Raw genomic sequence first — 24,164 nt, forward strand, 5'->3', positions numbered from 1 at the left:
ATATTTTATTCACTTTCCTAATCATCCAATCACCTATCCCGTCCTGAAAATATCATTGTAGTTTTCGTAGCTAGACTGAAGATATAACTTTTGGAACTGGTAATGTGCTGTAAAAAATGAGTTTTGTGTACCAAGCCAGCGAACCCAGTTTAGAAGAGTGGGAAAACTCTGAAGCAACAAGTGGAGAATAAGGACACACATTTATTGCAACCAAAATTAAAGTTTTATTTTGTTTTGATTTCGGCGAAATAACTTTCTCCAAACCGCCCTCTAGTGAAGTAGATTTGTTGTAATTTTGTGTATGCCGAACTGAGGTAGCCTTCTCTGTATGTGTGTATGGTTTGGTTCTCAATGTTGATTGACAGCATTTTCAGCTTTTAGATATGAGTAAAAATCCAGGTAAAAACAAACTAAATTTGAAACTTCCACCTGGATCAATTGAGCCTATCGATCCGAGTGCAGGATCAGATCCAAATAATGAGTAAGTTTGCTTAAATGCTTCTATAAAAGCCGGTGTTTTTTTCACTCCCTCATCTTATTACGGTGATTGAAAATCTTGAAAATGTATTACATTTAATATTAAAGTGGATGTCAGTTATTCTTTTTAGGAAATAGATGTTAATTTAATACGTTAACTCTGTACAGATAGTCAAACCAAACTGGTTTATCAAACATGAACCAATTAAAAGGACAAAATCTGTAAATATAAAACAAATTTTACGAGTTTATCGTACGTTATATTACATCTTGCTGTTAATATATGCAACTCTTTTTTTTAATGAAATTATCAATAATTTCACGTTATAAAGCGAAACTTTTTTTTCTTTTTCGTCTACTGTTGGTTCCATAATTGTACTCTGAATTTTTAATTTTGTTTCCTTACATGAGATTTCATTTCAGAATTAAACTTTTTAATCATAGCCAGCTGATAAAGAATATATATACCAGAGGGCGATGTAATTTTCTATCTTTAGTGGTTTATTTTTATTTTTATTTATTATTATTATTATTATTATTATGATATTCTATTGCAAAAATAAATGTTTTGAAATCACTTAATGGCCCCATGTTTATTTTTTATTAAATTATGCAATTTTATTAAATTAAGGTGGAATACAGAACCTTTATCAAAAGATATACATCAGGGTTAGTTTGTCCTCCACAATAATATAATGGTTTTCAACATGCCACTCCTTTGGAGAAGCATGGGATTGAATCTCCCAGAGACTGGAAGGATTCATAATAACTCTTCAGTCTGGATTGGACTGTAGTTAGCCAATCTCAGGTGAAAGAAGTAAGGTTTCTGACTGAATCACTGCAAGTTTTTCAGTCCATACATCATGAAAATTGGCCTTTTAACATACACTATATACAGAAAAAATACATGAGTGCAATATGGCCTTAGTGATAATATGCTATATAAATAATAATAACCAATATTAAGATGGAAGACGATGTGGTCATATCCAGGTATCAGCTCTTAGGAAGAGCAAAACAGACATAGACAATTTCATGTTTGGAGGAGGGAGGGAAGGACAACAAAATGAATTTCTAGTATTTCCATGGGGGGGGGGGTATTTTCTTGTTTATTGAGGCACTTAATAAAAGTTTCACTGCAGTCCTGATTATAGGTATTCTTAAAATATAAAAAAGCTCTAATAAACACTTAATAACAACTTTAAGGATTATGTTAATGCCACAGATCTACATAGATTTAAAAGTTTAATAAAATAATTTTTATTTTATTCAATTAAAAATTTGGCTATGCTCCAGTGTATGGTACCCCTCATGTTACACTATGAGACAAACAGAAAGTTGCTTGAATCATGTTAACTGAGAAAAATAGTTGTAATTAGAAAGAAAGCAAAAACACTTATAAGAGGAGACATGTTTTTAATCGATTTTCATTTTTGTTTAGTGAAAAAAGGTTAGGTTTTTACACAACTTCTGGAGGGATTCAAGCAAAAACCTCTCGTTGGCCACACCCCAATGTGTACCGTAAACTGTAGTTTTACCAAAAATTTAATTAAATAATTTTTATTTTAATTTCATGGAACTGCTGTAATCAGGACTAGAGGCAATTTTATTAGTATCTTGTGTAACTACAGATAGCACTTATGTGTTAACTTGATCTGTCAGTTTTATTTACATGCTCTGGTTAGTACAATGATGGCTTTGTTGCAGATAATCACTACTTTCTCTAACACATTGAAAATAAACAAAAGAGGAATATGTATACATAAACTAAAATAGACAAGACCATTCAGTCCAGATTTTGAAATGTTTATCACCTTGTTCATGCTCTGCATGACTTTTCAGGAAACCCTTTCTTTTCACAGATTTTATTAATTTGAACCTCACTTTCTATGCTCTTGTTTTCTGGATTATAGACAATAGTTACATCAGCAGCTATTCTCACATCTCTAGTTGATTATCATTAGGGCATCGAAGTTGTTGCTCTATTACTTGAGAAATGTAGTTAGTAATAGTGGCAAATGAAGCAAGAAAGCAATCTTATACAGCATCAGCCAAAAAAAAGCACATTTCCGATATCACTGGTCCATCTCCTCTAACAGCTTATCTAGTTCTTCCTTGAATTTATTCAAACCACCCACCTCAACAATACCAGATGGAAGTTTGTTCCAACAATCAGCCACCCACTGAGGCAGTTGATTGTATAAACTGCATGGAAGACAAATTTCAACACAGATGACCTGTAAGTTGCAACCAACCTTCCTCAATTTGAATTTATGCCCCCTGTCTGTAATCTGTACAAGAGGAAGGATTCTATCAACATTGAGCTTACTCAATCCATTCAAAGTCTTAAACACCTCAATCAGATTTCACAGGTTCCCAATCTTCAGATGCTATTATTTGCAAAACTGAGGGCTTTCCCAGTAAGAGCATCCCTTTTGCTCCCCTCACCAATCTTGTTATGCTTCTCTGCACCTATTCCAACAGATCCATTTCCTTCCTAAAACAAGGCTTTTGGACCTGTCTGCATTATTCAAGATGTAGCCTAATCATTGCCTTAGACAGAGGGACACCTTCCTATTCCTGCTGGCAAAATTCTTGTATATCATTAACAAAACTTCATGAACTGTTCTGGCAGCCTGTCAGAATTTCATAACTGAATGCACAATCCCCCCAGATCTTTATCATTCACCACTACCCCAAATGTGGTACCGCATTGTTGGTACTTTAATCTGTGGTTGCTTTTCTCTCTATGAAGTACTTTGAATTTGTCAGTATTCAACTTCAGTTGCTACTTTGCAGCCCATCTGCTAATTTCTCTAGCCCTTGTTGTGGTAATATACTCTGATTACTGTGATTAACCACCCTGCCAACTTTCATATCATTTGTAAGCTTAGACATTAAGCCTAATATATCTTCATCAATATCAGTAATAAATACAGACAACAATGATGGGTCCAGCACTGAACCATGGGGAACTCTACTAATAACATTAGTCCAAGAAGAGTAATACCCATTGATAATCACTCTGTATTCTCTCACACAACCATCTGTTTATCCACAGCAGTGACTTTCCCTTAATAGCACACTGCTTCAATTTGTATAGCAGTCTTTTATGTTCAACAGTATCAAAAGCTTTATGATGATGTCAAAATTATTTTTTTTTGCATCCAATTCCTTTGTTACTGTGTGATAGTATCCAGTCAGATTGATCAGACAAGATTACTCCTTAACATATTCATGTTATGACTGCAGTATAATTGCATTCCTGTCTAGATGATCCTGCATTACTTCTTTAACTAGTGACTCCATTATTTTCCCTGGAACAGAAGTTAAGCTAACAGGTCTGTAATTACCCATGTTGCCTTTTGATCCCCCCTTTGTGAATTGGGGATACATTTGTTCATCTCCAGTCCATAGGGACCCTCATGGATCTATAGATACTCTCATAATCACAGCTAAAGGTGTGCTTACATCTTTTGCTGCCTCCTTTATTATAACTGGATAGATCTCATCCATCCCAGGTGCCTTTTTTTTAGCTTTAACAATTTCTCCTCCACTTTTCTCTTAGTTATCACAATCATTCAGCTCCCTGCCAGAATTTGACTCACTTCATGCATCCCTATCCCTTAAAAATTCCTCATGTGTGAATGTAGATAGATGCAAAATATCTATTCAGTTTTTCAAAAGCCTGGGAAGGTTAATCCATTCACATTAGCAGAGGTATATGATGCAAGAAAGCAAGCTTATATAGCACCAGCCAAAAAAAAAAAAAAAAAAAAAACCCCATCATTTCACCCATCCATTTCCTCCAAAAGTTTGTCTACTTCTTCCTTGAATTTATTTAAGCTGCAAACTACCTGCTGGCTAATTGAAAATTTCCGCACATCTATTCTACAACTGTCTTTCCCCAATTTGAGTTTATGCTCCCCAAAGTTTGTAATATGAGCAAGAGGAAGAATCCCATCAGCATTGAGCCTGCTCAAACCATTCAAGGCCTCATGCACCTCAATCAGAGATGCCTAGTCTCCAGATGCTGCAATTTACAGAAATTAAGCCTTTCTTCATAAGAGCACCCCATTGTTCTTCCCACCAGTCTTGTTGCCCTTCTCTGTACTCTTTTTAGCAACTCTACATCCTTCCTAAAATGAGGCCTCCAGACCTGTATGCAGTACATCTAATGATCCAGTGTGATTCAGCCTTTTCTACTGTTTACATAAGTAAAAAAAGTCTTTGCTGCTTTTCTTTGCATTTTTTTTCCAGAGATTTCTCATAATCTACATTAGATAATAAAACTGCTGTAAAACTGCTTTATTATCAATAACTGAATCCAGTTTTAATTATTGAACTCAGTGATTGAAAGCTTTGGTTTTACTACCCTCTGTTCTGTTATGAATGCACACTAATCTGTTATTTTCAATTATATGAGCCTGATTATAACTTCTGCATTTTCTTTAAAGATGAAGTTTCAGGTGAAAATTTCATATTTCATCATTAAGTAAATTAAGTTCAGTTTATAATCAGTTTTATTTAGGTTAATAAATAGGTACAGGCATGTTTCAGCTGGAATGCATTTCAGTATGAATAAGGTCAGTTTTTTTTTTTTTTTTTTTTTGTGTTTTTTTTAACAAGTTTTAATATTCTTTCACCTATACTTTTTTATGATTATTTAACACAACAGACAGTGAGGTAAGAACATCTCAATTATAACACAGAAGAAAAGAAAATGCTTTCACTAACACTGCAGGGCTTTTTTTTCCCAGCTGCAATCATATTCCTGAGGAATGGTAGTGACTGAGTCAGGAGGTCATAACTTTGTTTTAACTTTTTAGGAGTGGCATGCTGAGTTTTCACTTGTGTTGGGTGAGGCATAACTGAGAGTGAAGAGATTTTGTAAGTGACTGGTCATTTTCACCTAACTACCCTTTTGAATGGATTCTAAAACCTGAGAGAGGTTTTGAGGCACTATCCCAATGTGGGAACAGTATTCCATGGGGCACATTTGAGATTTGTACAGAGTGAGTAGTTATCTAGAAGAAAAGTAATGCCGAGACCAGAAAAGAAAACCCAAGTTTTTAGTGCAGAATAATCAGTGTTTCTAATGTGTTATGCCAGTAGAGATTAAAAGTCAGGATAATCCCTAATAGAGATATATGACTTTATTTGAGTCATTGAATATGAGCATAGGAGCATTAGACTCCTTTTTTGTGAGGTATGACATGGGACTAATTTTTAGAAGGATTGAAATTAACTGAGTTGTCTTTTGTTAAACACAGGACTAAGTTTTACAAGGATTGAAATTAACCAAGTTATTTTTATTCCATTGGAGAATTACCTGGAGATCAGTATTTAAGGAATTGTGATGGATGTTCAAGAACTTATTTGTGCAGGGCAAAGTTTCTCAAACTGGAAGGTGCAATGCAATGTGCTGTCATCAGCAAAACTATAGCTAGAGAACTGGCCCTTGAGGACACCATCATTAGTGGAGAAGTTAGAAAGACAGAGAGCAGTCTATAATCACGCAGCAAGTGGTCAGAGAGAAAACTGGATAACCCCAATTGCAAAAAAAAGTAATTGGGCACTACATAAGATGGGAGCTTGTTTAGAAGACTTATGCCAGACATGATAAAAACCTTTAAAATGCCAAGAGTATCTGCTTGAGTTATACCAAACTTTTCCATTGAATTTTTTCCCAGATGGGTAGCATAAGCTATACTGGCAATCATTGATCAGGTGGAAGGTTTTGAAATAGTTTAGGAGTTGACAGTTATTGAGGCGCCTCCGTAGCCAGGTGGGAAGGAGCAGCAGTGCGTAGCACACACTTCTTGATTATACCGGGGTTCGAGCCCATCACCACCAAATACGGAGGATGCGGAAAGGTCAGGGAATGACCACCGCATATCCCTGGAGCAGTATGGCCTTAATTGCTAATGCTCCTAAAAACCAAACAACAAACAAACAAACGGACAGTTATTGAATTTCTCCAGTACTTTGGCAAGAGTAGAGGTAAGTGCAATGGGAGACCATTGCACCCTTTCTAGGAACTGGCTGGATATAAACAAATTTCCAAGCAGAAGGGAAAACATCAGGGGAAAATCAAGTGTGAAAAGATGACACATAACAAGGGTAAGCTCAAGAGCACAGATTTTGAGAGCAAGTGGAGAAATGCCGTCAACACCTGGATCTTTCTTAGCATCAGAATTATTCAAAATTCTTCTGATCTTTTGAAGAATACCACAGGAGGATTGAGTGGAGTGTACTGGGAATGGTAAGTGGTTTACCAAGATTGTCAATACAAGAGTTAGAAGAAAAGTGGATGCTAGTAAGTTGACTTTATCTCTTGCTGAGGATGCAATGGAATCATCAGGTTTTAACAGAGGTGGGAGTATAGATGAGCAAAAGTTGCAGCCAGTAGCTTTAACAAAAGATTAGAATGCTCAACTGCCGTTTGTGCAAGAAGTAAGTTTTCTACTCACTGTTCAAAATCTAGCTTGGACTAATTAATAATTGCTTTACAATTGTTGTGAGCTTTAGTGTAGGCAGAAAATAAACCTGGAGGGTTTGGATGCAAGCCAATTGCAGTATGCAATGGTGTTATCTTGAGCAGCCTTAACACATTTATTGGAAACCAAGGTTTAGATAAAAGATGAGATTTTTAGGTTGGAGAGTGGAATAAAGAATTATATCCCTATAGGAGTAATTTTACTACTCTGGTGCGCAAAACTTAAAAACCAGTCAGGTTTTCATAGGAGTGGCCTGGATATTGGAAAAGCATACCAAAGGAACTTCGTGAGGTAAAGAAATGATGAAGGAAACAACACCGACACAACAACGGGAACAAAACGGTACAGAGGGACTTTATTCAAAAAGGCAACATAGCACTGGCTGCCATGATACAGATGCATCACTGCCAAAGATGGAACAAAGGGAAGAGGTGGTCCTCAGTAGGAGATATGGCCACCCCTAATGTCGATGCAGGCTTTTCACTGCCTGTCCATACTTAGAACAATGTTGTGGATAAGTTCTTGTGGTAACATCTTCCATTCCTCTGTCAATGGCATCTTCAGCTGGTGAACATTTTCTGGTGGGTGTGGACGTGCCGCTAGGCGTCTCCCCCAGAGTGTCCCATATGTATTCGATGGGATTTAGATTAGTGGAACATGCAGGCCATTCTGTACGAACAATGTCCTCACTTTCCAAAAGCATATCAACAGCTGCAGTGCAATGGGGTGTGGCGTTATCATCCATAAACTCGAACTCGGGGCCAATGGCACCTCAGAACAGACGCACACGGGGAAGGATTACCTCAGTACAGTAGCATGCACTGGTTACAGTAGCGCCTTCCAGTATCTGGAGTTGTGTACGTCCATCAAAGATAAAGCGTACCCAGATGAGAACGCCTCGACCACCATATCGATCCCTTTCAGTGATGTTTGCAGGGTGATACCGTAATGCCAACCTCTTGCCAGATTAGCTGATGCCCAGAATTGCTGCTGAGACTGAATCTACTCTCATCAGTAAAGAGTACCTTACCTCATTGCGCTGCTGTCCAGTCCTTGTGTTCAATACACCACTGTAAAGGGTGTCTCCGATGGGCAAATGTTAAAGGGACTCAGCGTACCGGCTGTCGGGCAAACAGTCCACCTTTGTGGAGTTGCCTGGCCACAGTAAACCATGATATCCTGTGCAGCTGGTTTGCAATGGATTCCTCTGGCTGGTGTTGGTCCTTCTTGGCCTGTAGGAGTATATAGCGGTCATCATTGGACATTGTTTTTCGTGGACATCCACCACTGGTCCTTCAAACAGCTGTACCTGTCATTCTGAAGGCTGACCACACACATGTGATGACACTATGTATGATACCAAACTCTGCAGCCATACTCCTCGCATTTTGACCTTCCTTGAGCTTTCCAATTATTCGACCCCGGGTAAAGTCATCCAGATATTGTCTACTGGCCATTTCATTGTCTGTGTAGCACTGTATGAAACCAATCAAACGTCTGTAACAATCTTGCTCACCATTTGGTAATTTGCACATAACTGCCGAACTGCTGCTTTTATCTGTTTATGTGAGCCCTCTCATCACGATTCTAATTTTTGCATGTGCACCAGTTTTCTACTGAACAGCCACAGTTATGCAAATCGTCACAGGCTTTTTCATTTGATTTTATGGTTGCGACCTTTAGAAATAGTGTTGGTCCTTAAGTTTTGCACACCAGTGTAGTATCATCTGAGCAAATGTTGACATCAGAAGATTTAAAACACTAAGCCAACCAAGGAAAAGAATAGAAATCTCACAGATCATCCCATTGGCTGTGTGGTTAGGATTGTCTGGTATCCTGGTGCAAGGTCATTAGTAATTGCAAAGACCTCAGCATCTCGATTAACTGGGTCAGTGACTAGAACAGTTTCTCAAACTGTGTTCCGTGAGATGTGAACAAGTGTTCCTCAAAAAATCGTAATTAATAATTTAAAAAAAAAAATAATAAATAAATTTTGCACATTTGTAGTGTACACCACTTTTCTATCATTATAATATTTAACATAATTTTTTTTCGGTTATTAATATACTGGCATAGACTAATAATTAATTGAATAGACAGTGGAACACTTTATTTTGGTGAGATTTGGCATAGAGAAGTATGCGTAGAGGTAATGACACCTAAAAAAAAGTAGCAATGGGGTGATCTTGTATGCCATTCATATGTGATTTAGCCTCTGGAGTACACGGGTTGAAGGACAGGAGGAAGCGAACCGATATTATAACTAAACTCACTTCCTTGTATACATTTTTTTTGATAATTATTAGTATTTCGAAATATTATTATTAAAATATGTGACCATAGATTTGTTGTTGGAAAAAGGAATTTTAAAACGAGAAGCAAAGTACTTCTAGTAGTGCAGCTGTGGTCGATGAAAAGGAACACAATATTGTAACACTTCAAAGTGAGGATGAACAATTGCAGCCTTTTGTTCTCCAAAAATCCAAAGTGAAAAAACAGGAACCAACTAATAAAAGACCAAAACGAAAGTATGATGACAGTTATTTGATTTTCGGCTTTACACGTGTTGGAAATATAGATGCCCCTGATGCACAGTGCGCTGCATGTAATAAAATATTACAAAATAGTTCTTTGGATCCTGCTAAACTTTTTTTTTTGTAAGTGTTCTGTGAATATGTTTTGAGATGAGTTCAGTGACTAAAAAAAGTTTGGGAAATGCTGGACTAGAAAACTGAAGCCAGCTGGAGTTGTGAACATTAAAATTGACAAGGAAAATTACTTCACCTTTAGGAACGTTGGACTGGAGAGGGTTGAGTTTCAAAGAAAGGATTTTTTATTTTTTTTTGGTTTTTAGGAGCATTAGCAACTAAGGCCATATTGCTCCGGGATATGCGGTGGTCATTCCCTGACCTTTCTGCATCCTCCGTATTTGATGGTGACGGGCTCGAACCCTGGTCTAATCAAGAAGCGTGTGCTACGCACTGCTGCTCCTTCCAACCTGGCTACGGAGGCGCCTCAAAGAAAGGAAGTCAAGAGTTCCAAGTGATTAGTGGAGTTGGGAGAATGATAGATGCATCAAATGAGTTTAACATAATGGGATAGAGACAGTATCATAGCCAGGATTTTTTGTCAGCAGGTTCATTCACAAAAAAAGGTGCCAATTTGCCTAATTTGACAGATTTCAGCATTGGGGGGGGGTACAATGTACCTGCTGATCCTATCATGGCTATGTCACTGGGTAAAGAGATTTTAAGTCAGAGAAGAACAAGAAAAGATTCAAAATTACTGTCTCTGATAGGGAATATCAGCACAGACATACGCACATACTACCTTTGACGTGAAAGGAATTGGACAATGAATAATTAAGACAACTGAGATGAGCAGTAGTTGAGGCAGTTGATTGGGATTCTGTCAGAAAAAGTAAAAAAATTAAGTGGTGCTTGGCAGACTGTAATTGGCTCTTAGATCCAATCTCATCATTGAGAGTGGATCTAAGAGCACATATATTTGTGAAACGAATGAGGAAGTGTTTAGGAAGTTTGTTTTATTAGTTTTTTACACACACACACACAGCAAGAATATACCCGGTTTTCTGATGTAACGTGGTCTTGACAATGCCACCCATATATACACACTAGTTGGATTTCCTCTGGTCACTATCTGGCAGAGTCGAGTCAGTGAGATACATTACCTGATCTCGAAGTCTCCCAGAGAGATTAACAATAGGTTTGTTCCAGTAAACTGTCTACCGCCTGGCTTATGAACACTGTTAGAGCTGTGCCCTTGATGTAAAGAAGATTGGATCTTGTCATGATACCCATTATTGCCTCAAAAAAGACATCAGTCTTACTGCAAGATGGAAGAGATGTGGGATGCTGAAGTTTGCTTTGGAGACTAAACATGCATTTTACCACTTCAAGCTTCCAATAAGCAAAGTAGTGGTATTGCACTGGTTGATGAGAGTTATCTGGTGTTGCAGAGGGGCAGCATTCCTCTGTGTGGTGTGGAAATGAACTGCATTCTTTTTTTAAAATACATTAAAAAAAGAATGCAGTCTGACTTGTAAAGGGTCTGAACTACATCTACACTATATCTCGTCCCCTGCTTACATTGGCTCACACCTGGGTGCCCAAACATGCGTTTTACCACTTCAAGCTTCCAATAAGCAAAGTAGTGGTATTGCACTGGTTGATGAGAGTTATCTGGTGTTGCAGAGGGGCAGCATTCCTCTGTGTGGTGTGGAAATGAATTGCATTCTTTTTTTAAAATACATTAAAAAAAGAATGCAGTCTGACTTGTAAAGGGTCTGAACTACATCTACACTACATCTCGTCCCCTGCTTACATTGGCTCACACCTGGGTGCCCCCCTCTCCAGTATAATACTCAAGAGTTACTAACAATCCCATCATCATGAAGGTGCAAACAGAGGATTTGGTTGTTGCAGAACAACCACACCACCAAAATTTGGTCCACTGATTCAAGTATTACCTGAATGTCACTTCCATCAGCATTTTAGACTCCCACGTAGGAAACCTTAGCTGTCATACCTGAGAGAATGTCTGTGACAAGCCTCAACAACCAAATATATTTAAATATTTTTATATTTGAACATTAAATATTTTCTATTTTTCATTCTTAAAAATAAGAAAATTTCTTCACAGTCCAGTAGCATGCTAATTTTGATGGCAATATATAGATTTTATGAAAATGCTTATATTCAAAACAAATCACAAGGAATCCAAATCAAATAGAACTCAAATGATATGATTTATTTATATATTAAACTTTAATTAATACCTTAAAATTTAATAACTACAAATTTTATTAAACGTAGATGATCTCTCCCTAGTCATATTTGTCTTTTTTGAAGAAATCAGATTTTTCTGTTAAGTAAAGGGCCTGTTGTATTGCTTATCAAAGTGCCTTTCTTCATTTCACCTAGCTTAAAAATATTTTTCAAATTCTTATTCAGATTAATAAATTTAATAAGAGAATTTAGTAAACTTTTGTTTCATCTACCAATTCCCCCCTTTCCCCTAAACTGCTTTTCTGTTTTTATTTCTCTGATCATCTTTCCATGTTCATACATTTTCAATAAATTAATATCCTTTTTGCCATTTTTTGCAACACACTTTGACACCTTTTATCTTTGATGCCATCTAAATCAATAGGAACTTGTCATTGTTTAATAGCTTTTTTTCCATGCATTTACTATTTTACTCTTCTCTACTTCATTCTAACTTGAATCCTAGTTGTAATTAGTAATTTTTATATTATAATATTTCAATTAATGGCCAGTATCGTTTCTCCTCTTATGGCCTGTTCATGGTCAGAAAAAAAAAAAAAACCCTTAATTTATTTCCTTTTAATTGAAATGTTTATATAGCTGAGTGTGATTATTGATCTGCTTTTCTTACCTTCAGAGAATTCAAAAATAATAAACCCTCAAGCAAAATGAGAATTGCTATATTGGGAGGTAAGAAAAGGTAGTTGTTATTGCTTGATAAAATTTCAGTAGATAGATCTGTAGTTGCATTATCTAATAATAATGCCTTAATGTTTTCATTTGCTTTTAATTTTTACTTTAAATAATTTGACTTCTTTTACAAAGGGAAAAGTTTGGAATTATATCATTAAATTGTTGGTTAGCAAAATTTGCTAACCAACAATTGGCACAAAAGGTGATATAGTTGTACACGTTGGCACTAATGATATTAAGAGTAGGAGACCGGCGGAATTACTTAGCAAGTACAGGTCACTGTTGAAAAAAAGCCGTGAATTAGGGTTGAACTTGAAAGTGTCTGCAATTCTGCCCAGACACGATAGGAGGGAGTATATGATGAGAGCCTTGTCGATCAATTCGGCCCTGGAGGGATTGTGCAAGGCTCAAGGGGTAGAATTTTTTTCAGCCTGGACTGTACTTGTTAACAGGAGAGATTGCTTCTACAGGGATGGGATACACTTAAATAGAAAGGGTGCAAGAATTTTTGCTGATGCTGTCGAGGCAGTGTTAGGTGGGTCGGAAAACTGCTAGTTGGGGGGGGATACAAGGACTAATAGATTAACAGTAGCCAGTGGCAGAGGTGGAAGTGATTCTTGCACTGCTTCTATTGAAATGAGCAGAAGTCTGAAAAACAGGATGCAGGATATTTCAGAGACTGCTGGTAGTCATTGCGGTACAAGTAAACACATGGGTTGTGTTAGGGTAGCTAAGAATATAAACAGGTGCATGTATACCTGTGTGTATACCAATGCTAGGAGTTTGGTAAATAAATTTGATGAATTTGAGGTATTGCTCAAAACATCAAAGGCAGATATTGTTGGGATATCAGAGACGTGGTGTCACACAGATATAAGTAATGCGGAACTGGAATTTGGGGAATACAATGTGTATAGAAAGGATAGACAGGACAGGAGGGGAGGAGGGGTTATGCTATTAATTAAGAAACACATAAAGTCCAAGGAAGTGAAGCCAGTCGACATCGATGGACAGTGCAGTGTCGAGTCAGTTTGGTGTGACATAAGCATAGGTAAATCAAAATTGAGAGTAGGAGTGTGCTATAGGCCTAATGACTCTGATGAGTATAATAAGATATTGTACAGGGAAATAGAGTGGGCCAGTAAATCAGAGAGTCTTATAATGGGGGACTTTAATTTCCCAGATATTGACTGGAATTTGTGGGTTGGTCACTCGCACACTAGCAAGGCTTTTGTGGATTTATTGGATGATTGTTTTCTACATCAGCATGTTCGTGAGGCAACGAGAGGGAGCAATACTCTTGATCTGATTATCAGTAGTGATTCCTCATGCATTAAGAACCTGCAGATAAATGAACCACTAGGTGGCAGTGATCACAGTGTGTTGAAGTGGGATTTACTCAAGGAGGTAACTACCATCAGAGGTAAAGGGAAGGGTTTTTGTTTTCGTAAAGGCGACTATGATGGTCTGAGACAGTATTTAAATTCTATACAGTGGGACCAACTGATGATGTTACCAACAGCAAACTCAAAATGGGAAGCATTCAAGGAACTAATCTTGGAGGCTACCAGGCTTTACATACCAACTAAGAAATATTGTTCAAGGTTTAGGCCTAAATGGTTGTCAGATGAACTAATGAGACATGTGGCAGAGAAGAAAAATGCATGGGATACATACAAATTAATGGGTGACATGGAAGCCTATGATAGATATAAGTTGGTCTGTAACCAAGTCACAAAGGAGATTAGGCAGGCAAAGGCAGACTATGAAAAATCCTTGGCAAAGGATGCAAAGAAAAACAGAAAAGAGTTCTTTACATACTTGAACTCGAAAAGGAAAGGGATGAATCAGATTGGTCCACTGGATATTGATGGTTCAACAGTTGAGGATCCTGCTCAGGTGGCTAACAATCTAAACGAGTATTTTGCATCTACATTCACGCATGAGGAGTTATTCAGGAAGGAGAATGATGTAGGTAAAGTAAACATTGGCAGTGAGCTGGATGATTTTGTAATAACTGAGAGGAAAGTGGAGGAGAGATTGTTGGGGATAAACATAAAAAAGGCACCTGGGGTGGATGGGATCTATCCAGTTATATTAAAGGAGGCAGCAAAGGAAGTAAGCAAACCATTAGCCATAATTATGAGAGCTTCCTTGGACTCAGGGGAGGTACCTATGGACTGGAGATGTGCAAATGTAACCCCAATTCACAATGGAGGTTCAAAGGCTGACACAAGTAATTATAGACCTGTTAGTTTAACTTCTGTTCCAGGTAAATTAATGGAGGCACTGGTTAAAGAAGCACTGCAGGATCATCTAGACAAGAATTCAGTTATAGCTCAGACGCAGCATGGTTTTGTTAAGGGCAGGTCTTGCCTGACCAATTTGATTGGATACTATGATGTAGTCACAAAAGAACTGGATGCAGGGAATAACTTTGATATTATATATTTGGATCTTAGAAAGGCTTTTGATACTGTTGCACATGGAAGACTGCTGCACAAATTGGAGCAGTGTGGCATTGGAGGCAAATTGCTGCTATGGATAAGGGGATGGTTGAGTGGCAGAAGACAGAGAGTGGTAATCAATGGACACTGCTCAACGTGGACTAATGTTATTAGTGGAGTTCCTCAAGGTTCAGTGTTGGGTCCGTTGTTGTTTTCGGTGTTTATGAATGATATTGATGATGGGATATCAAGTTTAATGTCCAAGTTTGCAGATGATACAAAGGTTGGCAGGGTCGTTAAGGGCAATACTGACGCTATGCTGCTGCAACAGGATCTGGACAGGTTGAACAGATGGGCTGAGAGGTGGCAAATGAGGTTTAACATCAACAAATGTAAAGTGCTGCATATGGGAAACAGTAACCCCAGAGCAACGTATCAACTCTGCGGTACTACACTGACAGTGGTGGAGAATGAAAAGGACCTGGGGGTAATTGTGCAGGCAGATATGAAGTTCTCTGAGCAGTGCAGACGAGCTGCAAGAGTAGCTCATGGTGTCTTGTCAGTGATATACAGGAATTTTTCTAGCAGGGATAAGGAGGTGATTATTCCCTTGTATAAGGCAATGGTAAGGCCACATCTTGAGTACTGTATACAGGTCTGGAGGCCTCATTTCAAGAAGGATGTAGAGCTGCTGGAACGGGTACAGAGAAGGGCAACAAGATTAGTAAATGGAACAAAGGGTTGCTCTTACGAAGAAAGGCTTAAGTTTTGCAAATTACAGAGTCTGGAGACTAGGCACCGGCGAGGTGATCTGATAGAGGTGTATAAGGCTTTGAATGGTTTGAGCATGCTCAATGCCAATGGGATTCTTCATCTTTCTCAGAATAATCACCTCAGAGGGCATAAATTCAAATTGAGGAAGGACGGATGTCGGATAGATGTGCGGAAATTTGCCTTTGGCCAGCGGGTGGTTGGTTGGTGGAACCGACTTCCATCACTGGTTGTTGAAGTTGATAGCCTAAACAAATTTAAAGCTCAACTGGACAGGTATTTCGAACGAACGGAGGGGTGAAATGGGAGTGGGTTTTTTTTTTTTTTTTTTTTGTTTTTTTTTGGCTGATGCTGAATAAGCTTGCTTTCTTGCATCATATGCCTCTGCTAATGCTAATGCTAATTTTCATTCTGCATAAATAAAATACATTAAAAAAACAGTCTGACTTGTGAAGGGTTTGAATTAACGAGATTTTATTTTATATACTGCTCAGCATTTTTCCTTTTCTGTAGCTAATTTAATTTATTTATTGTTTTCTGTTACAATTTCTTTTGAAAAGAATCCATAAGCAGTCTACGTATTGCACTTACCTACAGGCCTATTGTTTGTAAAATATAAACTTCCGGAATGCTGAGGAAGATTTTTAGAAAATCATGGTACCAAATTTTCGAATTTGGGAAGTTTTTACAAATTCTTAAACAGTTAGTTTTTGAATGATTTTTGTCTTCCTGAGATCAAAGAAAAAAAAAATATTTTATCAATCTGACTGCTTGTTACTTTTGCTGCTGGCCCTGTACTCTCACTTCTTTATGGCAGTGTGTTTAATGAAGTCACCTTTCCCTTTATTTGATACTTCAGTAATATCACACTTACACAATAAACAGTAGACCTTCTCATTCTTCAGTGATGCTTTTAAATAATGGTGCCATAAACTCTAATATGAGATTTCAAATTACAAAAGTGTAGTGAATTGGACAATACTAATTTAATATGTATTATTTATTTATTATTCACAACATTTTTATAAAGATTTCCACAGTAAACTCATGTTTTCATATTTCTTGTTGTGATTTAATTTTTTACTGTTTTATGCCTATTGCTGCATGATGGTCCTGAATAAGATACGGTGCATTTTAATTATTAAGTGTTGTGATTGGTGAACACTTCAATAGATGAGTCACAAAGTCAAGCTGTGCATCTAGCTTAACTCTCTGCCGATACACAATGTGCCAATAGCATTAGTAATAGTAAATAATTTATATTTTAAAATGAATTTTTTTGTTTTAAATATATGATTTTATATTTTTTATTTATTAACTTCTTGAATGCTAGTCCATTTCATTTTGGCATCAAAAAAGGCCCTGCGTATTTGTAAGTAATGTATCATGGAGAAGGATGGCCATAATACTTGTTTATACAAGAAATAACCCCAAGGGCTCACATCTAGTGAGTATGGGCTTGGCAAACCCAGGGTCCTGAGCTGGATATCATCATTTTTCTCTTTCTTGTTGATTCCTTTCTACTTCTCTCTCTCTCTCTCTCTCTCTCTCTCTCTCTCTCTCTCTCTCTCTCAGGGTAACTCGGGGAAATTTTTTATTTTTTTTTTGGCAGGTGCAGCATAAGCCCCAGGCTTCCTTGCACCATATGGCTAATAATAAAATAAATAAACCACTGGACATAAGCCGAAGCTAAACAAGTCCACCTCCATAGATGGATGATGTTGCAGATAAATATTATTCATACTGCATCTTGTGTGGCACAGGATAAAGTCACTCGCGTTCAGGCCTTAGGCAGAGGGGTCGGTTCGAAAAGTTGGAGACTGTCTCCCGAGCAAGACAGTGGAGCAAGTGGCGCTGTCCCCCGTAAGGCTACCACAAGAGAAGGGCAAGGCCATCCAGCACCACCAACTGGAAGTGTTTCCTGCGCAACTGCACTAGTGACCACCCAGGAAGGAAGAAAACACCAACGCATGAAGTGGAGCATTGAAATGAATACATACATCATGCAAGCATACTATGAAATGACCAGGCTAGAGACCGATATGACAATGTACAGATCGCAGCTATATACCAAGTGGTTGAAACGATACCTGGATATTCAGGTCACCGAACAGCCATTAGCAGACCAAAGAAGGACCATCGTCACGAAGAACCTAATAGCTCCTGCCATCTTGAAAAAAATCAAGCAGGATGTCAGCGATCTGCTTACAAAGCACAAAGAATATGATCAATATGGAACCAGAGGAGGAACAGCATACCATGGAACTAGAGGAGGAACAGCAAGAAGATATACAATCCAGAGTAGCTGAAGTGGAAAGAGACGAAGTCGTGCTATCCAGAATAGAAGACGAGTGGAAGAAGGCCCTAACAGAATTCGAAGGAATGGACTCCACAAGAACCCATGTGATAACTAAGCAGAGGCCAAATAAAATCCTGTGGAGTGTAACAGACCACCTCAATTGGAAAATAATACCACATTACTTTGACAACAATGGTGCAATGCTGGAGGCTATCCACACAGCCATATGCTGTGCTGCCATAGCAGCTACTAGGATCAATGGAAAAGAAACGAGAGACCAGCAGCAGAAGAACCGAAAACAGAAGGAACTGCCAGCTTGGGAAAGAAGACTTCAGCAGAAGATAGAAGAATTAAGAGTCACGATAGATCAGTTGATCCAGTACCAACAGGGTAATAGAAGTAAGAAATTGATTTGAAAGGTGAAGAGCATTCTCAAGAGAGACAGCGTCTACAGCAAACATGAGACCAGAAATCAGAGTTTAGGAGAATACTTGGACACACTGAAGCAGAACCTCCTCGCACTCAGCTAGAGACTACACCAATACAAAGAGAGCTCCCAGAGGAAAATAAACAACCGAATTTTCGATGAGGACCAAAGAGCCTTCTACAGGAAACTGGGCGAAGGTGAGAAAGCAGGAAACGGACCACTCGAGAAGAAGATGATCGAAGAATTCTGGGGAAATATGGAGCAATGAAGTAAGACCTAACAGCACAACACTCCAGATAGAAGTAGAATGGAAGAAAATGAAGGACATACAAGAAATGAGAGAGTGGGAGATTCGAGAAGTAAAACAGTCGACCGGGAACACCCAGAACTGGCGAACCCTGGGAATTGATAACATCCACAACTACTAGTACAAGAAGCTCACCTGCACACACAAGCACCTAGCAGAGCAGTTCACTCAAATGATAAGGCACCCGGAGACAATCCCAAAGTTTCTCACTGAAGGAGTCGCATATCTGAAGTCTAAAGATGAAGATACAAGAAACCTGGTGAAATACAGGCCAATCACATGCCTCCCAATGATGTACAAGATCCTGACCAGCTGCATAATTAAGAAGATATCAGAACACTTAGAGAGTCAGAACATAATGGCTGAACAGCAGAAAGGATGCAAGCGGAGGAGCAAAGGATGCAAGGAGCAATTAACCATAGATGCCAGAGTTATAGAGCAAGCCTTCAAGAAGCACCACAACCTATACATAGCCTACATCGATTACTGCAAGGCCTTTGACTCCGTACCTCATAGCTGGCTAATAGAGACCCTGAAGATCTACAAGGTCAATCCAATAGTGACAAACTTCCTAGGAGCAGCAATGGTGAAATGGAGTACCATCATTAAGGTCGAGAACATCACAACCAGGCCAATCCCCATTAGAAGAGGAATCTTTCAGGGAGATGCTCTGAGCCCACTATGGTTCTGTCTAGCACTCAACCCGCTGTCCACCATGCTCAACGGCAGCAAGTATGGATGTAACCTCAAAGAATGAAGAAAGAACATGTACACCCTCACCCACCTGATGTTACACGGACGACATTAAATCAAGCTCTACACGGCAACCGAGAAGCAACTCCAACTACTACTCCGGATCACCGAAGAATTCAGCAAGGACATCAGGATGGAATTTGGTCTAGAAAAATGTAAGGCCTACACTGCACCAGGGAAAATTAGTTGGCCGAAACTACCAGCTGCTGACTGGTAAAGAGATCGACGCTATGACAGAAGGAGAGACCTACAAATACCTAGGGATGATGCAGGCTGAGCAGTTAGAACACAAGGAAATCAAGAAGTGCCTGACCGAAAAATATCATCAGAGACTTAGAAGCCTGCTTAAAGCAAAATTGAACAGAGGGAACACAGTTAAAGCCATAAACACCTATGCAGCTCCAGTACTAACATACACATTCAGGATCATAAATTGGACTAACACCGAGCTAGAAGATATGTGAAAGACAAGGACAATGATGACCAAGAGTCGCCAACGCCACCCGAAGTCAGCAGTAGAGAGAATAACAATACCTCAGAAAGAGGGAGGAAGTGACCTGATAGAACAACAGAAAACAGCGAAAGTTAACCTGAAGGATTACTTTGAGAACAACACAGCACCACTCCACCAGGCCATAAGGAAGATAGATGTGGTATACCCCACTTAACCAAAGCGAGGAAACCCCTCCCACCCAGATGATACAAGAAACAAAGTTAGAAAGATAGGCAAAGAAGACACTCCACGGCAGACACTACAATGACCCCCAGGCGCCTCTGTAGCCAGGTGGGAAGGAGCAGCAGTGCGTTGCACACGCTTCTTGATTAGACCGGGGTTCGAGCCCGTCACCACCAAATACGGAGGATGCGGAAAGGTCAGGAATGACCACCGCATATTCACGGAGCAATATGGCCTTAGTTGCTAATGCTCCTAAAAACCAAATAACAGACAAACAAACAATGACCTCCATCAAGATCACATTGATAACATGGCTTCCAATGCATGGCTCACAAACAGGACGCTCTTCCCCGAGAATGAAGGATTTATGCTGGCCATCCGAGACCAGGTAATCAACACCAGAAACTATAGAAAATACATCGCAAATGAGCCCGGAATATCAGATGACACATGTCAATGATGCCACCTGGCCTCAGAAACAATCCAAACACATCACCGTAGGGTGCAAAGTGATTACCCAGACTGAGTACACTCATAGACATGACCAGGTAGCCAGGATAATACATCAGAAACTATCGAGGAAATACCAGTTGACCAAAGAAACTGTACCGTACTACAAGTATGAACCCCAGGCAGTACTAGAGATCCAAACCCACAAGCTGTACTGGGACCACGCCATAATAACGGATAAGACCATCCCGCACAACAGACCGGACATAATCCTTGTGGACAAGATGGAAAAGACTACCTACCTGATTGACATAGCGGTGCCCAACACTAGCAATGTCCAGAAAACCCATGAGGAAAAAATTAGGAAGTTTTTTTTTTTTTTTTTTATGAAAACCCCAAACACGAAAGGTATCAAAACCTATAGTACTTAGTACCGTGCATGGGTTGAAGGAGAAGTATGGGGGGAGGGGGATGCCAGAAACTTTGCTCTAGAGACTAAACATGGGTTTCACCACTTCAAGCCTCCAATAAGCAAAGTGGTGGTATTTCACCGGTTGATGAAAGTCATCTACCACCATAAAAGTACACGAACCTGAGACATGAGATCAAGGAGATGTGGCATATGGAAGAAGTATCAACCATCCCAATCATCGTGTCAACCTCCGGTATGGTACCAAAGACTCTACATAGCAGCCTATGTAGAGTCTTTTTAGAGTCTATGTCTATGTAGAGTCTATATAGGTCTCCCAGAGAACACCTACAAGGAACTTCAGAAAGTCGCCATCCTGAACACCTGTAGAATAGTCAGAGATTTCCTCGACCGACAGTAACACCAGACATTACAACCACCCTGTGTACTTGGTAGCAGTACCCGTCATGGGGTGGAATCCCCCAATCAGGGAGAAATAATATGAGCAATGACAATAATAATAAATAATAAAAAATAACTGAGGTTTGAATGATCTTTTCATCAATTATGGGCATATATTTCTGAATGCTATCTAAGTGAAGAGGTTGCAATATCTGTCTCTGTGACATGCCATCTTACCTTAACTCTTACCTAATTTTATCTGTATAAAGAGCTAAGGTAAGAGTTAAGAATACAGTGTTTATGTTAAAAATATGTGATTAGTAAATAAACCAACTGACAAGGTAATGATAATATACCATTTATTTGTCTAGTATCCATTGTTCACCTATATAAGTAAAGCATAAAATAGTATGCTATCTGATTAATTGCACTTCATTACATGTTGTTGATTTTAGTAGGCCTGTCAACTTTACATAAGTAATATTAAATTGCATGTCTCATGCTTCTTACTATTCAGTGTGCTTGCAGCAAGCTCATTATAATCACCATCCTTTGAATAAAAGCCTTATCTACAAAGCGGATGAGGCCTGTATTCCAGTCTTGTCTCAGTGGGAAAAACTTTTATATACTGTATATATATAATTTTTTCTTCTATATTTGTCTGAGTTAGTTGATCTTATTATTATTATTATTGTAAACGAATTCTCTTGATAAATAAAATTGTATTGTATTGTATTGTATTGTATTGTATTATTATTATTATTATTATTATCAGCTGTATGGTGCAAGGAAGCCCGAGGCTTATGCTGCACCAGCCAAAAAAAAAAAAAAAAAAAATCCCAAGTTACTTTAAAAGAGAGAGAGAGATAAGTAGAAGGGAATCACCAAGAAAGAGAATGATGATATCCAGCTCAGCACACTGGGTGTGCCAAGCCCATACTCACCAGAAGTGAGCTCCTGGGGTTCAGGAAAGCTTTTGACACTGTTGTGCATGGAAGACTACTGTACAAATTGGAGCAGAATGGTATTAAGGGTAAGTTGCTACAATGGATAAAAGGATGGTTGAGTGGGAGAAGACAGAGGGTGGTAATCAATGGGCACTGCTCTTCGTGGACTAATGTTATTAGTGGAATCCCACAGGGTTCAGTGTTGGGTCCACTGTTGTTTTGTCAATGATATTGACGAAGGTATATCAGGCTTAGTGTCGAAGTTTGCAGATGATACAAAGGTTGGCAGGGTTTTTAATGACAGTAATGGCAGTGTGCTACTGAAACAGGATCTAGAAAATTTAGGAAGATGGGCTGAGAAGTGGCAACTGAAGTTTAACATTGAAAAATGCAAAGTACTGCATACCGGTAGAAGTAACCCCATAAGAAAGTACCAACTGTGTGGTACTACACTTAGGTGGTAGAAAATGAAAAAGACATGGGAGTAATTGTGCAGTCAAATATGAAGTTTTCTGAGCAATGCAGACAGGCTGCCAGAGCAGGTCATGGGGTTCTGTCAATGATATACAGGAATTTTTCTAGCAGGGAAAAGGAAGTGATTGTCCTTCTGTATAAGGCAATGGTCAGGCCACGCCTTGAGTACAGGTCTGGATGGCTCAATTTAGGAAGGATGTAGATTTGCTTGAGCTAGTACAGAGAAGGGCAACAAGATTGGTGAGGGCAATGAAGGGATCCCTTTACCAAGAGACTTACGTAAGCTGCAAATTGCAGCGGTTGGAGACTAGCATCTGCGAGGTTTTTTTTTTTTTTTTGGTAGTTGTTGGCGCATCGGCTTCTGTGGCCATAATGCACCTCCCAAGGTTTTTGCAGTACTTTGGGTTGCCAGGCAGGCACTATACCCACCCGGCTAGCCCGGTCGGCACCCGCGAGGTGATCTGATTGAGGTATATAAGGCCTTGAATGGGTTGAGCACGCTGAATTCTGATGGGATTCTTCCACTTGTTCAGATTACGAATCTAAGGCGGCATAAATTCAAATTGAGGAAAGACAGTTGTAGAATAGATGTGCAGAAATTTGCCTTTAGCCAGCAGATGGTTAATTGCTGGAACAAACTTCCATCTGTCATTGTGGAAGTTGATTAGGTTAAATAAATTTAAGGAGGAACTGGACAAATATTTAGAGGGAATGGTTGTGTGAATTTTTTTTTTTTTTTGGCTGATGCTACAAAAGCACATACGCTTGATTTCTTGCATCACATGCCACGATTACTATTACCACTTAACACAGGGATATATCACAAGGCCTGATGGACTTGCTCATTGCATGTGTTGTGCAAAGGTATTTGGGGGCCCAGATACAAAAGGAGTTAAGGGGCCTCATTTATTTATATTGAGACTTTGGTGTCTCCCTCGATTGGGGCCCCTGACATTGGGAGTGCTGGTGCCATGCATCCAAAGCACCTCCCATTTGCACGGCCATGATGCTAACTCTGGTTGTGTTTAATACTGCATCGAAACACTTAATTCCATTTTATCCACTAGCTTTTAGTGTGATCAGTAGTAGTAACTGCATTTTGATTTATTTCATTTTATATTCTTTACAGCAATTAAGTCAAAAGAAATTATGTCCATGCTCAAACTGTTGCATTTTTTATTATAAATTATATTCCTGTGTAGTTGCCACCTTTACAAAATCTCTGACCTGAAGATGATGATATAATTAAATAAATATTTTGCATCTATATTCACAGATGAATTTTTTAGTCATGGGTTGTAGAAGTATATCTAATACTGACTGGGAGTAAACAATTTATAGTAAC

General features: G+C 38.8%; 1 protein-coding gene across 1 annotated transcript in view; it reads left to right on the forward strand.

Moving 5' to 3' along the window:
• The first annotated feature begins 327 nt into the window (after positions 1–327).
• Positions 328–24,164, forward strand: part of Dsor1 (mitogen-activated protein kinase kinase 1) — a 148,141-nt gene continuing 124,304 nt past the window's right edge. Inside the window, exon 1 of the mRNA XM_090384733.1 lies at positions 328–481. Within this exon, the coding sequence (XP_090240859.1) occupies positions 384–481 (98 nt within the window). The 5' untranslated portion in view covers positions 328–383. The remainder of the gene's footprint in view (positions 482–24,164) is intronic.

Source organism: Mastigoproctus giganteus, chromosome 1 (genome assembly GCF_048544385.1).
Source record: "Mastigoproctus giganteus isolate SK-2022 chromosome 1, ASM4854438v1, whole genome shotgun sequence".
NCBI classification, from domain to species: domain Eukaryota; kingdom Metazoa; phylum Arthropoda; class Arachnida; order Uropygi; family Thelyphonidae; genus Mastigoproctus; species Mastigoproctus giganteus.